The sequence below is a fragment of the Panthera tigris genome, chromosome E3 (genome assembly GCF_018350195.1).
Source record: "Panthera tigris isolate Pti1 chromosome E3, P.tigris_Pti1_mat1.1, whole genome shotgun sequence".
In the NCBI taxonomy this organism is placed as follows: Eukaryota; Metazoa; Chordata; class Mammalia; order Carnivora; family Felidae; genus Panthera; species Panthera tigris.
Window position 1 is genome coordinate 32,349,299 of NC_056675.1, and position 18,109 is coordinate 32,367,407.

The 18,109-nt window shown below is 52.7% G+C and overlaps 1 protein-coding gene across 10 annotated transcripts in view; it reads right to left on the bottom strand.

Annotated features, from left to right (window-relative positions):
- The window catches only part of CLEC16A (C-type lectin domain containing 16A), a 201,620-nt gene that overhangs the window by 140,921 nt on the left and 42,590 nt on the right, over positions 1-18,109 (bottom strand). For 9 of the 10 annotated variants that reach the window (XM_042971414.1, XM_042971411.1, XM_042971415.1 and 6 more), the window contains exon 10: positions 9,898-10,129. In XM_042971414.1, the coding sequence (XP_042827348.1) occupies positions 9,898-10,129 (232 nt within the window). The remainder of the gene's footprint in view (positions 1-9,897; positions 10,130-18,109) is intronic. The other variant, XM_042971412.1, reaches the window with a different exon arrangement.

Consider the following 18,109-nt stretch of genomic DNA (forward strand, 5'->3'; position numbering starts at 1 on the left):
TGGGTTGTTTCATCTCCCTGGACGCTGGGAACTCTGGAGCAGAGGAGCAGCGAAAGATAAGCCTGTCTCGTGCTCACCAAATTGAGTTAAGGAGTTGCACAATAATTTTGAATGACAATTCCCCATGGCACAGCACCACGATGAGCAGATGGGACCAGAGTCGCTCCAGGTAAAGGGTGGGTGGGCTCCCAGACGTCTCTGACTATGGGTTCCCTCCTGCCCCTGAAGCTCCCTTCTGGAACTCTGTGGAGCTTCACACAGAACTGCTGAAAACCACTGGTTTGGTCCCGGGTACTGAACATGAGGAAACGGAACCCAGAAGCACAGTGCCAATTAACACAGCTAGAAAGGCAGCGGCAGAAGCCAGGACTGCTGCCCTCTCGGCTCCCGGGTCATGTCCTCGCGCGGGACCGGCCCACGAGGGCCTCTCAGCTCCACGCGCAACGATGGTTCTGTCACCCTGGCTCTCACAGCTGTCCCCAGCCTCCTGACCCTCCTGCAGCCAGCACAGCTGTGGAGTGAGCCGCTCGGCTGAGGTTAACTCTCTTGACGAATGTACCACAGTCCTTCCAACGCCAACACAGGTCCCTGCTCCTCCACTGCTTCTTTTTAACCATTTATCCAGACAACCCCCAAGAGCTGTGATTCTTACCCAGGGTCTGTCAACTCCCTGCAACTGCATGCAAAATGCCAAGTGGGCGAAAGAGGGGTGGGTAATAGGTTTTTGGGGAGACGGTCTCTCCACATTCTCACCATTCTAAAATGGAATCTACGTGGGGCGCCTGGGTGGCTCAGTCGGTTAAGCGTCTGACTTCGGCTCAGGTCACGATCTCTTGGTTCACAGGTTCGAGCCCCATGCTGACAGCTCAGAGCCTGGAGCCTGCTTCAGATTCTTTGTCTCCCCCTCACTGCCCCTCCCCCACTCATGTTCTGTAGCTCTCTCTCTCTCTCAAGAGGAAATAAACATTAAAAAAAAATTTTTTTTAATGGATTCTACAGCCATCTTTAAAAGAGGATGAGAAAGAAGATTTGACCTTTCCTTTCCTGGTGATTCAGTGCCAAAGTGAACCTCTCTTTTATGCCAGACCAGATCATCGGGCATGGTTCTATGAACCCTCCGGGGCCCACATCTCTCCGCAGACACAGGCCTGCCTGGGCACAGCCTCGCTCCCCTCCCAGGGCACACGCACCCTGCTGCTGCCACCAAGGAGAGCGGATCAGGGGGCATGCATGCACGGATTTCCACCGACGCTGAGGCCAGGACTCAGGCTCTGATGATGAATTCTCGGGGAGCTCCACCTGACCCTGCTATAATATAGCAGGAGCCCCCATCCCATCCAGGTTTCTGTTCCGGAATGTAAAGGGACCGGGACAATAACCCAGCTCAGCTCTGCTCCAACTTCGGTCATTTGCCTGCCTCTACGATGTGTGCCATATCTATGTGTCGCCCGTCCCATTTGTCACCTACCTAATCATTGTATTTGACCTCATTTTTCTTCTTTTGACTTCAATGCATTTTAAAAGGAAACTTTCAGTCACTATCAATACTCTTCAATTGAGCAACCCCACTTGCAGGGATTTATCTGGAAGATACACCCCTAACAATATGAAAATGCACACGCACAAGAGGGTTCACTGAAGTATTATCTGTAGTTGCAAAATATTGGAAACTACCTAAATGTCCAAGCATAAAGATCGGTTGAATAAACTTGTCCACACACACACACACAAGGCAGCTGCAAACCGGAATGAGGAAAACCGCTGTACTGATACGGGAGAGAAGAGCAAACATATACAGCATGCTACCCTGCGTGTAAGAGAGAAGGGAGAGCAAGAAAACATATATAAATTGGCTTCTTCTTACAAAATGAAATACGGGAAGGATATCCCAGAAAATAATCCAAGGTGGTTATCTACCAGAGGTAGGGGAATGGGTGGAAAGAATATGGAAGGCACCCTTCCTGAACAAACCTTTTTGCACACTTTTGTTCACAGTCCATATATTTTTTCAATAGAAATTAAATCAGTAAAAAATGGGAAGGAAGAACCCTAAACTGAGAAGATTAAAAAAAAAAATAGGACCCCCAATTTTTTTCAAATACATACCATATCTACCCTGACGGAGGGGAAAGAAAAAAGGAGAGGCAGATTAATGTGAATAGCTATAAACAGGATACATGACTCTATGCCCTCAGTTGGGAGATGTGTGAAGCATTTGAGGAGGGAGGGGGAGTTGCAAACCATCCTGAACTCTTGTTTATTACACAATAAACAAACTGAAACTTTTTTAGATGTATTCTAGGACTGAGCAAACAAACGTGTTGATGCTGTTGGGAGGCAAGGCTCCAGCTGAAGAAGTGACACACAGATCTGGAACGGGAGAAGGCAAGAAAGAGCCTTCTGGGTACTGAGCTGCATCGGTATGAATATTAGAGGTGTTGGTATGAATCCACGATTTCTAAAATACACATATGCATACGCGTTTGTACGTATGCATATGCATGCGTGAGGAAATGTGTATTTTGTGTTTATACACGCGTCTATTTTCTAGCTCGTCCACTGAAAGAGCCAAAAAGCAAAGCACCATGGGAGCCATCAGCACATCTGGGACCCAGATTTTGGTCTCTAACACCACTGCCCATGGAGAGGAACCAGGGCTTTGCAGAGAAAGGGTTCATCCTGGGGATGGGCAGCGTAGGTACAAGATGAACCTGGTTAAATTGTCACTCCAGAAGGCATAAAGGCTGCTCAAAAGAAACGAGGGGACTGTATCACAAGGACACAGCAGCCAGGTCAGAAGGGTTCCCAACGGCCAAATCTGGGACAATTTGAGCATCAAATTAATTAAATCAGTAACGAAACACAAACCACTAAAAACTGGAATGCATGGCCTGTGCCAAGAAGTGATAAATAAAGAAACGGGGAGAGGAGGGGTTTTCCCTTACAGCGGAATGCTGAGGGCTGATCTTTAAACGTGGAGAGAGTGCTGACGTTGGAAAATCAACATTTTGTCACCAAGCGGGTAAAGAGTGGCTCAGGCAGGTATCATCAATGAGGAACAAATCCCAGGGGGGCACTTTAATGAGGCACAGGATTAATCTGCATTATCTCTAAGTAGCTCCCCACGGGTTGCTAATTAGTCGTCAAGAAGAGAGAAAGCAAGTATACGGTGGAGAGACCGGGAGATACCTTAGCCAGGTGACCGATATTCACGTCACCCGGGAGGGTCAAAAGCACATCATGTGCCTCGAGATGGGACACACGGGGAAGGACATGCCACCACCTATGCCCGGAATGCATAACCTTCATCTTATCACAAAGAAAACATCAAAGACAGAATGAGGAACGTTTTAGTAAAGCAAAGGAGGGAGAGGTCTTGCGTTCTTCAGAGAGGTCAATGTCGTAAAAGAGAAGGCTGTGGGAAAACGCTCCAGCCTGACGAAGGCCAGGGAGGCACGACAATAAAAGGCACTACCCGACCCTAGACTAGATGTTCTACTGGTGGGGGAAAGATGCTCTGGAGGATGTTATTAGGTCAACGGACAAGCTGAACCGCAGACAGCAGAAAACTCCACTGAGGCGGACAGCTGCACGGCGCTCACCAAAGCGAACGCGCTATCCTTGGCAAACGCGTGCTGACACCGACAGGAGGGAAGGGACGTGATGGGTGCAACTTATCCAGAAAAAAAGTGTGGGGCGGAGGGGCAGGGAGAGGGAAAACAAATAGGAAAGCAAATGGGCTAGAATGTGTTAAAAGATGAAACTGGACAAAAGGTAAACAGGTGATCTTTATACTATTTCTTTTTCCAAACTTTTCTAAGTTTGAAAATGTTTTCAAACGAAAACACGTTTTCATCACTACTATAAGCCTCAAGCCAGTGTCAACAGAAAGCAGGGGGAAAACACACGCATGAAAGGAGCAAGGCCCGCTGTGCGTGCTGGAGAGGGGACGTGTGAAGGACACTAACGCCAGGCTCCCCTGCAGCTGATCTCAACGAGAATCTTCTCACTGCTCCAACTCACCCCGAACCATCCCCAAACCCCGCAGCCGGGGCAAGGCTGATCTGGCCCGATCTCTGCATTTTACGGAAGGGCAAACTGATATACAGAGGGATTGAGGAGGTGGGCCTCTGCCCCCACGACTGTGAGCTCCTCTCCCAGCACTGCCCACCGGCCACGAGCTGGCAAGGAGCACCCGTGTGGCTACAGTTCCGGCACCGGGCACCGTGGCCCATAATCTTGAAGGCTCCAGCGTCCCAGCCTGGGGGGCGGTGCGACCCCTTTACACAACTGGAGTCTTGAGCCTCTGGGAGTGGAGGAACGTCCCTGTGAGGCTGAGCAGCTGGGCGTGGGAACCCGAATCTCCAGCTCCTTTGCCCCAGCCCTCCTTGGCCTCTGTCACTTCCCCAAAAGCCCCCAAAGCAGAAGAGGATTCGCACACTCGTGGACACTGCACTATTCACGATGGCCAAAAGTGGGGAAGCAACTGGATGAGCAAAATGCAGTGTGTGCCCAAAAAAATGGAATATTGCTCGGCCTGAAAAAGGAAATCCCGATACATGTGACACCACGGATGAACCCTGAGGACGTGACGCTAAGTGAAATAAGGCTGTCGCAAAAGGGCAAACGCCGTTGTGATCCCACTGACGTGAACTACCTGGAGTGGTCAGATTCACAGAGACAGGAAGAGGAACGCGATAGCTGCCGGAGAGAGGGAGGATGTGGAGGTAATGCTTAAAGGGGACAGAGTTTCAGTTCAGGAGGAGGGAAAGAATTCTGGAGGCGGTTTTGGATGGCAGTTTTGGTCGTACGGCAGTGTGCGTGCAGAGGAGAGGCCGGAGGACTCTCCACAACCACGGACGTCGACCTCGCCCCCTCCAGACGACAACTCTGGCCAGATCTGTGGGCTTCCCCAATGCTCTGACACTCTGATTTTCTTAAATAACAGCAATAATCCATCAACTTGCCCGGGATGATGTACATTCTAATCTGATTAATATTTGGTAAATGAAGTGCTTTTCAGGGAAATGGCAGGCATGACCTCCCAACAGTCTTTGACTTCACAAATTCAAGGATCCTCTGAGTTGCCCTCTGTGTCCTACATTCCAGGAATCACAACGAGGACAGACCGTAGAAAGGGGGAAGGGGGAAGAAGGCCCTAACAAGACCATTCGGGGAGGGAGGAGGAAGATGCCCTCGCTGGTTACCTAGGAAGTAGGGGAAGGGCCGCGTGCCATTGGCTGGCCTTGGAGCAGAATTTCGAGAGGCAAACGGCACCCGGCCACAACAACAGGGTGTCCAAGGGCTGAGTATTTGGGTGCCTCTTCCTTTGTCTTACTGAGCAGCATGAGGGTGAATTCAGAAGGTGTCTCTTCCCCCCTGGGAAGTTCCTCGTACTAGTGAAGCCTATCTGGAAACTTGGCACTCCCACACCTGTACAATCGTGGGGCTGGCCGCCTAATCCTCTCCTCCCTCCCTTCCCACTGTCCCCCCACCACACACACATGCTCACTCATCCCACTGATTCGTTATACAAATTAACAGAGAACCGGGCTGGCTGCACAGAAACCTGCAGCCGGGGGCGGGGGTACCCAAGCACAAAGTGCCCCCCAGCCCAGCCCCTCGCTCCGCTCTCCACCTTGGCCAGGCTTTCTTTTCAGTGCCCGTGTGACACATGCTGAAGGGCTCAGACACCGTGGATGCTCGTGTTTCTGACAACCCGAGAGCCGGGCATCCTGATGTCCTGCCACTGGTGGAGAAGCGACGATTTGCCCAGGGTCACAGAGCTGCTCAGGAGCAGTCCATCAAGGGTCGGGGGGTTCAGACCGCAACCTCCCAATGGCTAATCCAGGGCTCATCCCAATCAGGAAACTCTGCCAGCCCTGGGGTTGGCTCCGGCTTTCCAAGAGGAGCCAGAAATGAGGCCAGGGCTCCATTTCAACGGAGGCTTCAAAAACAACAAAACAAAACAAAACAAAACAAGACAAAACAAAACACAAAGCTGGGGGGGCACCTGGGTGGCTCAGTCAGTGGAGCATTTTGACTTCAGTTCAGGTTATGATCTCACAGTTCATGGGTTCGAGCCCCGCGTCGGGCTCTGTGCTGTCACTTCAGAGCCTGGATCCTGCTTCAGATTCTCTGTCTCCCTCTCTCTCTGCCCCTCCCCTGCTCTCGTTCTAAGTCTCTCCCAAAAATAAATGAACATTAAAAAAAATTTTTTTTAATTAAAAAAAAACAAAAAAGCAAAGCCGGGGTTCCAGACTTCCAGGCACCCCTCAACTCCCAGCTGACCTGGCAAGTTCAAAGTCAGTGTTGTCCCCTTCATTCCAAGCCCTTGCTGCGATTTAAGAAAAGAGTAGGTTTTGAAGGTCAGTCCACGCAGTTGGTGCCTACTTTTTCCATAGGCCAAAAAAACAAAAGCTAAACCCTATTTTTCAAACGAGAAGTTCAAACAATTCATTTTCGTGCCTGGGGTCTGTTTACTAAGCTACTGTTGCAAGTGACTCCAGAAAGAGAGGACTATCCTTTCAGACTGATGAGACATCTGGGACACAGCGAGCATCGAGTGAACGCTTCTTTGACTACAGGGACTAGGGCACCTGTCTTTTTCCTTTCAGTGTGCAATTGCTGCAGATTGAGGGGCCCTGTGATTTTCTGGTTTCAGAATGAGTCACCCGTCATTTGGGACCTGAGGCTGAGTGGAGGGTCCACATTCATTTCACCCTACTTCCTTGTCTGGGCTTAAATGTGGAGGACGTGTGAATTCTGGTTGCGTTTGTAGAAAAAGAGCACGTTAATGCCACATTTAAATCAGGTCAAGGCAGAACTGCGACCGACTCGCGACCATAAACCTTTGTCTGCCTGTGCCTGATGCTGCCTTTTGAAGACCCCCCACTAACGTGGGGGTGGCAGGCTGTGCAGGGGGAGCTGGTACCACCATCTCCTTTTTCAGTCACCCCTGCCTGCTCGTTACAACCGGGCGGTCCACGAACCCCTAGATCCAGGGGCAAGGCAAGAAGCTTGCTAGAGAAAAAATAATTCGGAGGAGAAATTAGCCACAGATCCACCCCAAACAGTGAGGGGGAAGACAGCCAGGAGGGGGATGAGGGGCACACGGGAGCCCTGTGGCTTTCTAGTGGAGCATCTGCTGCTTCCGCGGGCCCAGCGCGCATGACCCCTCCTTCTGACAAACACACCCTATTTCTCACCGAGGGTGTCACTGTGGGGTCAACACATGACCCAAGCCTGGCCAATCGGCAAAGACCGCCCCTCTACGGCAGTGGGCCAGCCAGGCCCCTCGGTGTCACCAAGCATTGGCCCCTAGCCTTCAGCTCCTTCTCTGCTTGGTGGTGAGCTGGCAGGATGCAAGCCTGGCACTGCCCGTGGTCATCTCTGCACCTGAGGCCAGCCCCGCCCAAGCCTTCCAGTTCTGGGAACAATAATCACCCTTTTGTTGAAGCCAGTCCGAGTTGAATTTCCTCCAACTCTTACAACCACAAGACTCCTAACATATACTCATTTAAAAAAGAAAAAAAAAAGCACCCCACGAATTACATTTTTTATACTCAATTTCCAGATGGGGAAACTGAGGCACGGTTTGAGTTGGGAGACCACTCAAGGTTCCCAGGAAACTGAGACATGACTGCAAGGCCAGTACCCCATCTCCTAGCACCCCCCCCGCCCCACATCAACGCCATGCCTAACACCCTTCCAGGTCACGAATGGTTTCACCCAAACACAGTCTAAGGAGAGAACGCCCCCAGCTGCACCTTAAACCTGAGAATAACTAAGAGATCGGGTACACCATTCACATGACAGCTGCCGCAGCCCAGTTAGGTGCCTCTGCTGGACGGGCCCGAGAGACTCGTGTTTATTTACGGTGAGCTGTGGGGGAAGATGACAGGTCCGTAATGTTTTGGAATGACTAATGTATATCCGGGAAAATGGAGGAGGGCACCAAAATGCCAAGAGGGCTGCTGGGAGCCATGGTCGACCAAACTCTAATGTCACCATCAAGTGTCCAAGTAAAGCCTCTGGGAAAATTCCTGGGCCCCGTCTGATACAACCCGGCCGAGTAACCACGCAGAAAACGGGCTTCTGGAGACCTGTGAACATTTCTCCGCTGGCCCCCCACAGAGGGCAGGCCGGCTCAGCATCTGGGGAGTCGTGACCCCGAGCCCAGCGGTGAGCTGGAACGGTAGCCTTGCCGAGCCGCTGGAGCTCCGCACGCCGGGACCGGGCCGTCCGCTGACTCACTTGACTGTGCTCACCGCCAAGCCTGCCCTGTCCACACCAGGGTTAGTCATGGCCAGGCCTGGTTAGAGAGCAGCCCTTAAAAGGACTGGAATGAAAGAGGTAGCATCCTTCCAAAACAAAATCGACAGGAACACAGAGTGCAAAATGGGAAAATGGGGTGAAATCCTCCTCCCTTTCCCCACTGTGGCCACAGGACAGCTAAACCCCAGCGTTGAAGCAGTTTTCTCCAGAGTTTAAAAAAAAAAAAAAAAAGATCCCAATAAGCAAACTAGGACGGCTTGCTTACCTTGCGTTTGCCCCTCACCTCCCCACCAAAGTGATACTGTTTGTGAGCCAAAAGTGAATTCTGACGCCAAAATGCTTACTGTATACTTTACACAGAAATAAAAGCATGCTGGGATCTCAGCCTTAAAGAGAGAGCAGGGTGGCACTGGAGAGACGCTTTGCTTATACTTATCGGAATGTGATCGTGGCATTCACTGAGAACTGCCAAGAAAATCAGAATGGGGCCCGCAGGGTGGGGACGGGGGTGGGTTTTGGCTCCATAAACGCAGCAAACTCCCCAAAACAAATGAGTTCCCAGTCGGTGATTTACTGAGCTGCTCTGCTCCGTTTTCCAGCTTCAGATGACCTTGACTAGGGAATCACACAGTCCAGGCTGATGGGCCAAGGACAGTTGGCTTGGGAGCAGCCACCACCAGCCCAGGACCCAGGAGGACAGCCCACGGTGGGCGCTGGCGATGGCCTGTGTCTGTCCCAGGAGCGTGGTGGGAGCTCACGTCCAGAGCCGAGCCCCCACCCCACATCTACCCCACCCCCAACCCCACCCTGAGTGCCCACGGCCGTGGCCAGAGACCCCATCTGCGTGGCTGTGCACCCGGCCCATGACACAAGAGACTCCACAGCTGAAGCTTGCTCAGTTCCAGAGCAGACGGTGCTCTCCAGACTGAGAAGGTGTTAGCATTTGAATGAGAGGAAGGTGGAAATCAAACCGGAATCATCCCCAGCACAGGCCAAAAGAGGGAGGAATGATTCTGCTTACTGAACACATGTGCACCACACACAAGTGTACCTCACCCTACACAGGACTTTGAACAAATCTCAATGTGAGACTCTAGGCGATGATACTGGATCATTCGGTTCCAAAACAACGTGATCTCATCAAATGGATATAATTTCACGAAACGCGGCCTGCTTCCTGCAGTGCGCTGGGAAGAATGACTTGTGTCAAAAATCCTCACTGCAGGTTATGGGGAGCAAGAAGAACCCCAAAAAACAGGATGGCACTCGTAGCAGAAATAGCAGCCGCTGCAGCAAACACGTAGGATGCGGGCCGGGCGCCATTCTGGGCGCGGCACACGTGCTCACCATGTCCCCGCCGTCATAGCCAAGTAAATACGGTCTGCTCCCCTGTGTTTACCCACAGGGGAGCGGGCCCGGGTGCGAATAAGAACCTTGCCCCGGGTCCCCCGTCCCATGAGGGCAGGCCTCGCGGCGGACCTGCCCGCAGCTGCCTGCGAATGGCTGGGCCCGTAGAATGAGGTACACCGGCGTGGGGAACGGACACACGACGAGGACCGGACACAGACGGCTGCCTGGCTCGCAGCGCGGGCGCAGGGTGGCGTTCAGGGGGGCACTCACCTTCACTGTCCCCACTCGTCTTGGTGCCTTTTGAACCACCCTCAGTACCTTTAGCCTTCTCAGCGTCTTCCTGGGCGTCCTCGGCGGGCCCCTTCTCCTCATCTTCTTCCTCCCCAACGTTTTTGTAGTTGGGTCTCTTTTGCACCCGCCTCTTGCCCTTGTGCTTATTCATCTCAAGGGACCGCTCTAGCGTCTCGGTGGGTTTAATGAAGCACCGAATGCTGGGCTTGGCCTAGGGAAATCAAGAGACGGATGTGAACCTTGGAATCTCGCCGGATGCTATGGTCCAGCTGCCTGAGAGCTGCTGCCCCAAGAAATGCGGTTCCGAAACAAAAAATGCTGCCTCCTACTTTGTCGTTACACCTATTATTAACGCCATCATTGTTAAATAATCAAAACGATAGCATCAGCTACCATTTACTACCTACCCACCGTCCTAAGTCAGAAACTCTATACATTACCAACACTGGCTCTGTGCTTCTCAAAGGTCACTCATCTGTCTGAGAAACACACATGAGATACAGGGACGCCCCTCCCATTTTACAGATGAGAAAAATAGAGGCTCTGAAGGGCTAAGTAACTTGCCCACTGTCATACAGCTCCTGAGTCAAGAGTCAGATTTCGAATCGAAGCTTGCCCAATCCCCACAGCCCAAGCTCCTCCCGAAAGAAGGGTGCCTCGCCAGGAGCTCAAACTCTGTTGCATACTCAGTACCCCTCAGAAAGTAGTTACATGCAAATGGACCACGTCTAGAAAGGAACCAAGACAAAAGAAAACTGATCGGTTTGGGGCAGGATTCTGAATGAAGCGCTTTTCTCTTTTTGGGGTATGCACGACGTCCAGACGTCATTTTGTCTTTAAAAAGGGAAAAGGTTTTAAGGAGAACGTTTCCATTATCTTGATGTGGTTTATCCATCTTCTGAATGTACCCCAAACAACCATCAACTGTACTCTGAGGCCCACCGTACCTTGCCAATACTAAGCGGGATGTGCTCAAGGAACACAGATTAATTTCAATAACACTCAAGGCAGAACCTAATAGAAAGCCGAATTAGCATCTAAATCTAAACATTCATTTTTATGTACTCACTTTGGATTATTCATCCACAAAAATGACAGATAAATTGAGACATGATCCTCCTGTCCAGGAAACCCAGAGAGCACATTACAGATGCCAACGGCCAAGAGCCCAGAGGTGGCAGCACTCCGAGCATGCACCCCTTGACAGACGGCATCCATCAGAGCTCACTTAGGATGCTGTATGATCGAACGCAGCTCTAGACACCCACACCCCCCCCATCTCCTGCTGAAGGACTCGAACCCAGGGAAACAGGGTCCCAAGATAAAATGCCTGCTTCCTCTGATCACCACCTACTCCCACTGAATCTTGGAACATGGCATACACAATCAAAGCTTTCTGAAACAGAGACCTGAGACTCAATGCAGAGCAAAATACCACCCAGTTGGAAGGTCCAAGCAAAAATTCGCATGGATGGGGGTGCCTGGGTGGCTCAGATCATGATCTCCCGGTCTGTGAGTTCGAGCGCCGCGTCGGGCTCTGTGCCAACGGCTTGGAGCCTGGAGCCTGCCTCGGATTCGGTGTCTCCCTCTCCCTCTGACCTCCCCTGCTCACGCTCTGACTGTCTTTCAATAATAAACAAACGTTTAAAAAAAAAAATGTAAAAAAAAATTCACATGGGTGGATAGAGAAACTTCCCCCTGAGCTGTGTATGAACTTGGATGCACAGAAACGGCAGAATGAGGTGAGTGAAACGGTGTGCAAGGCCCAGGGCCGGTCAGAGCCATGCAACCCCGGCTGAAGGCTATCATGAGCTATGGGTCGACTCTGAGCATCAGAGTCCTTGTCTAAATCACAGGGCAAGTAATCGTGGCCTTCTAGAACTAAACATAGTCACAGACGTAAAGTTCCTGTAGTATGCATCCAACGTATGAGAGTCACCTTCCCTTCCCTGCCTCCTTAAAAAGGAAAGGAAAGGAAAGGAAAGGAAAGGAAAGGAAAGGAAAGGAAAGGAAAGGAAAGGAAAGAAATGAAAAGAAAAGAAAAGAAAAGAAAAGAAAAGAAAAGAAAAGAAAAGAAAAGAAAAGAAAAGAAAAGAAGTCAACTGTGAAAATAAAGTTTAAAACTTTCCAAAGGGATCTGCTTTTCTCGACGATCAGGTGTTGGGAAGACATGCTTACTGGGGAAATTTCAAACTTTTAAAATGCAACCTACCCAGTAAACAACTGGAAATAACCTAAATGTCCATCAAGAGGGGAGTGGTTAGGTAATTATGGCCCGTCCATAGAATGGGAATCCACGTAAATGATAGAGAGACTGAGGCCTTTTGTGCCTACGGACACCAACACAGGACCGGCATCGGGATGAGAAAGCAAGAGCAGGGAACACAGTGGGGTCCCCTTCAGGTAAAGGTTTTCAAAAGCTACGCGTGATGCTGTGAACAGCTCTCCCTAGAAAGCTGCCTAAGAGTATCTTGAGGTTTCACCTTTGGGGGAAAAAGAAGGCAGGTGGTCCACGTACAATTTTTTCATTTCTTTACCTTTCTGCTTTGGTTTCAAATTTCTAATCCTGCACTCATACTAGCTTTTTACAAAAACACATCGAGGATCATTTAGACGTTAGAATTACGGACTTTACGTTCCCTTTTTAATTTTCCTTTGTGTTTAAAAGCCTGTTTGTCTTAATCCCGACAGCATCGAAACCCCCCCAGTTAACATGGAGGAGCTGATCAGGCTTGGCTGGGAAATGTGGACAGAGACTCATGATCATTCCTGCTGCCCCAGTCAAGAGCCTCCTGGCTGCCAGCCTCCCTGGAATCTCCGTGTGACAGCGGACAATCCCAGATGTTCTGGATGGAAAACCCCGGGCGAAGGCGTGCCCACCTCACCCCTCCCCTGTTGCGCTCTCAGCACTAAACCAGGTGCCTGCAGCAGGGCAGGGCCTCAGGGGGCTGCCTGTACCAGACTGGACCCAACATGAGAGGACAACAAAGAAAAGTGAGGGACAGGAGAAAAATAGAAGCCGCACAGCCTCAGGAGATTAGCCCAGGGCAAGAGCAAGCACAGTGAAAGGAACCAAGAGAATGGAAAGGCTCACATCACAGTCACAAATCAGAAGGCTTTGGGGTTCATCGTCTCATAAAGCCAGCACACCACGTGTGCCCCAGAGGAAAGCCTTCTGCACCTCACGCCTGTGTTTCCCAAATGCCGCAAGCTCGGGTGTCACCAAGGGCTCATCTCCCAGGGACCCAGAGCCTGAGCTGCGAGAGGAATGTGGAGATATGGGGCCCTCCCTGCTGACAGCAAAGATTCTGCCACTTACCCAGCCAGGGTATGCAGTGGGAGGGCCCTGGGCCATGCAAGCCGGCTTCCGGGCTCAGGGCCAGCTCAAGGCCAGCAGTGTGATTTCAGGGGTGGCCCGAGGGCCGAAATGCTCCCTAGAGTGTCAGCTCCTGCCTGCAGGTCAACACCACCTTCCTCTTGCCTTCACCCCCTCCAACCTCAGGCTGCTATCTTTGTTTGAAAGGTAAATACTGGAGGGGGTGCCCGGGTGGCTCAGTCGGTTGGGCATCCGACTTTGGCTCAGGTCATGGTCTCACAGTCCGTGGGTTCGAGCCCCACGTCAGGCTCTGCACTGACAGCTCGGAGCCTCGAGCCTGCTTCAGATGCTGCGTCTCCCTCTCTCTCTGCCCCTCCCCCCTCATACTCTGTCTCTCAAAATTGAATAAACATTAAAAAAATTTTTTTAATAATAAACAAATAAAGGGGCGCCTGAGTGGTTCAGTCGGTTAAGCATCTGACTCTTGCTTTCAGCTCACGTCATGATCTCACATTTTCATGAGTTCGAGCCCCGTGCCGATGGCGCAGAGCTTGCTTGGGATTCTTTCTCTCTCTCTCTCTCTCTCTGCACCGCCCCCCCCCCCCCACCTCTTGCGCTTTCTCTCTCTCTCAAAAATAAATAAACCTAAAACAATAAAAATGAAAGGTAAATACTAGAGACGGGGACTCCCCAGGGGTCAGAAGTAACTCAGGCCTTTTGGGGCTGCCCGATGTGAGAGCAGGCTGTGCGCGGCCGGAGGCAGGGGTGTGGAGCAAGGGGTCAGGAAGGAGGGCGCAAACACCTGAGGCCCAGGCAGCTGACCAAGGAGCAGCAGCACCGCCGACAGCCCGGAAGTCAAACGGCGTCCTCCGCGAGGTCTGGACGCCCCCTTAGACCAGGCGCAGACGGCACGTGAAAAAGCAAGTTGCATTCGGGTAACCCATCAAGGAGTCTGCTTACCATCAAAAAACAAAACTGTCAGCGAAAGCACGTACACCTGTACGTGTGGACAGGTGTGTGCACGATGGTCCACACGGCAAGGCTACACATGCTGAAAACAGCTGTTCCTTCTGAAGAGGGCGGTGAGGTTGGGGGAACTTCTACTTTAGGCTCTAGTCGCGTCTATGTCATCCAGTCGCTGTGCCCCAAGGAAGCATGACCAATGCCATTTAAATGTGAAGAATACCTTTAAAGATACGTATTTAATGCCCCTGAACTGTATACTTAAAAATGGTGAATCCATTATTTTTATATGTTTTATCACACACACACACACACACACACACCAAAAAGGCACCTTTAGAAGTCAGCTGCTGAGGGAAAGGTGGGAGAGGAGATTACAGGCTAAGAAGGAGCTACCGGAAATGTCTTTGGAGGCCAGAAATGTACTCTTTTTTTTCAAGTTTATTTACTCTGAGGGAGAGTGAGCCAGAGCTGGGAGACGCAGAGAGGAGGAGAGAGAGAGAATCCCAAGCAGGCTCCGCACTGTCAGTACAGAGCCCCACTCAGGGCTTAAACCCACGAATCATGAAATCGTGACCTGAGCCGAAACCTAGAGCCAGACGCTTAAGTGACTGAACCACCAGTCGCCCCTCGGAAATGTCTTCTGTCTTGACCTAAGTTACATACAAATGTAATCGTAAGTATGAAGCCATTGATACACCGAAGATTACGGCGCCTTAAGTTATCCCTCAATTTAAAAACCACGTACCTAAAGAATTTTCAATAAAATCAGACTGTCCTAATGCCCTAAATGCAAGCCAAGAGCAAATCAGACAGCTCGGGAAGGGGGATTCACTGCAGTCATCAGGGGACTGACCTCATTCACTGAGCCACACTCAACACCAACGGTGAAGCAGCCCTGGGCCTACCGTTCCAGAGCCCACAGCCCAGCCAGCAGGAAGCACGTTCTGCTGTGCGTCCACATGGACGCCGAGGGCAGGGAGGAAGCAGTGGGGAGCTGTGCCAGGTTGGGCGGGAGGGCGGGGGCATGAGGGGGAAGCTCGAAGCTCAGGAGGGCTTCGCGGAGAAGGAAATGACTGATCCAAGTCTTGAATGGTAACGGGAGCTCACCAGAACACTTGGGAGGAGAATGGTTGGAAGGCCAGCTCAGAGCCCTGGCTGTTCACTCTTGAGTGGCCATACAGCTGGTATGTCTGGTGACCGCAGCGGTGTCCCAGGACACTAGGTGCTCGGCCAGCTCCCCAGAGAGCAGCAGACACGCGGCAAGTCAGGGGGTAGTGCTGGACCAGCTGGGCGGCCTCTCCAGCCACCCGTTCACGATGGAGCTCGTGAAGAACCCTAGCTGAGAGGGAAAGGAGGAGGAGACAGGTAGCGAGAGGGGACGGCTAAGGACAAGGACAGATGACGTGGCTCCGGTGTCGGGCTCTGTAGGAGCTGTTGCGATATCTGAGAAAGCTCACCTTCCAGGCTCTCCCGGGCCTAGCCCGCTCACCTCCTGAGGACGCAACTAGAATCCTCCTGTTCCAACAGCTCCGCCGAGGGGTTTGAGAAAGAGGAGAAAGCTTTTCCCCCTAAGCAAGGAGGCAGGCCGCGCTGACTCACAGAAACATGCCCAGCATAAGGGCAGACCTGAGCACGATCTCATTGCACTTACTGGCCCGGTGGCCCTGACCAAATGAGCCTAGGTTTCCTCATCAGTAAAACAGAGACAGTAGCAGCTGCAGCACATGTGGCCACAGAGCTGATATGAGACCCTGAACGCAAACACGCCGGGCACAATGCCCGCCACAAACGGGCGCTCTAGAAATATTTATTCACCTCCGACCCCTGGCAGGTGGATCACCAGCCAGGATGGAAGAGATAAGAGATGGCAGGGGAGGGGCTAACCTCTAAAAACAAACAGTCCCATTCTGTTTTAAACCTGGCTCCCTAGCTCCTAGAAACGTTCTGGTTTGTTAACGGGCTAGACTCGGCCTCCCCCAAGCGCCCCTGGGCCCCCTCCCCAACCCAGCCTCGGGGGCTGGGACCAGCGGGACGGACAGCACGAAGGCGGGGTGGGACCCGTGGAGACGCCGGAGCAGCCGGAGCCCAGGCGCAGGGCCCCACTGCCCACCACCTTCTCGCGGGGCCTCGGTTTCCACGGGCACCAAATCAAATCAGCGCTCCCCCCTCCGGGGCCGCTGTGAGGTGGCAGAAGGGAGCACACGCCCTTGTCACTCGTTTCCAGGTACTCACAACCGTCACTCACACCCAGCGTGCCTCGAACACGCGCCCGGTGCCGCTGTGAGCACTTTGCACGTGCCGACGCGCTTCACTCTCCGTCACACGACTAGGGACGGGGGGAGCAGCAGAGGGGGAGGGACTAGCTTGGGGTCCCGCAGAGGCAGAGCCAGGATCCGGATCCAGGGAGTCTGGCTTCCAGGCCGACCCGTCTGACCACCCGGCCGCACCGCTCGAGAGCTCACCCCCTCGTCAACAAGCACCCACAAGCCTGCCGGCGTGGAGCCAGCCCCGCCCCCGCAGGGTGGACGTGGGGCCCGGCCAGGCCCCAGTCAGGCTGACCGGAGCAGCGGGTGGACGGACCTGTGGGGCAAAAACTCAGGGACAGGTGACTAGGCGGCCTTCCGACCTGACCATCGTCATGACCGACCACGACGCGGAAATATTCCCCGTTTTGTCTCGTATACAGGGAGCTCCACGTGTCACAGGGGGTCACGGTGACCCAGGGGCCTGCACCAACCATAACCAACAGCACGTGGCTTTGCAAGCAGCAGTGAAGGGGAGCTCGGCCGATAACTGCCGCAGAGGGAGCCTCCTCCCGCTCCAGAATGAGGGCACCAGCAAGCAAACGGCAGGGACCGTCAGCTCCGGGGAGCTGCAGGGGTGCACGTGCCGGGTGCCAGACCCTTGGCGACACGGGGCTGCTGACGCGAAGCCCCAGGGCACGTCCGGGACACGCTACCGAAACCACGTCAGCGAGGCGACCGGGCGATGTTGCCAAATGAAACGGGGGAAAACAAAACCCATCGGGGACAAACACGAAGAGTCACAGGCCACTTCCATTAACAAGAGGGACGTGCATGCTTCTCCATCAATCGGCCAATCGTCGGGGAGCGTCGCGGCCACAGGGGCAAAAAAACCAAAGAAGTGCCGTCGGTCTGGACCCGGTGCGCTCTCCAAGCTCGGAAGACTCGCCCCGGGCACACGCCGCCGGGCACCGTCACCGAGACAGAAGCAGCAGCTCACATCCGGAGGCGCCGTGACCGCCTGGAAGACAACCTCCAGGGTGCCGCGAGGCCCGCGGGAGGCCAGGCCCCTCCCATCCCCGGCCGGCTCCACCCAGGCCACCGTTTCTGTCCCCTCAATGCCTAGCATTGCCCAGTCCATCCCTTCAGTGGCAGGCCCGACATTCGATCAAAAGCTGGGGCGCCTGGGTGGCTCAGGCTGTTGAGCTTCCAACTTCGGCTCAGCTCATGATCTCGCGCTCCGTGGGTTCGAGCCCCGCGTCGGGCTCTGTGCCCACAGCTCGGGGCCTGGAGCCTGCTTGGAATTCTGTGTCTCCCTTTCTCTCCGTCCCTCCCCCGTTCACGCTCTGTTTCTCTCTGTCTCAAAAAAATAAATAACTGTTAAGAAAAAAATTTTTTTTTTAAAAAAAGCTAATGAATGCTGTGGAATAAATGAGCTGCAGGACACAATGCTTACGCAAAATAACATACACTCTTCCATCATAACGCCACACGAAGCCCTTGTTTGGCTTTTCTTCAGAAGGACTGTTCTACTACGTCCTATTCTCTCAAAAGAGATCAATGGGGACTCCCCACCACCCGAAACGTTCAGTCCAGAAGCCCACATCTCGCTGCAGACGGCGACAGGACAACAAGAAACGGAAACAGCATGGGGACCTGCGGCGGG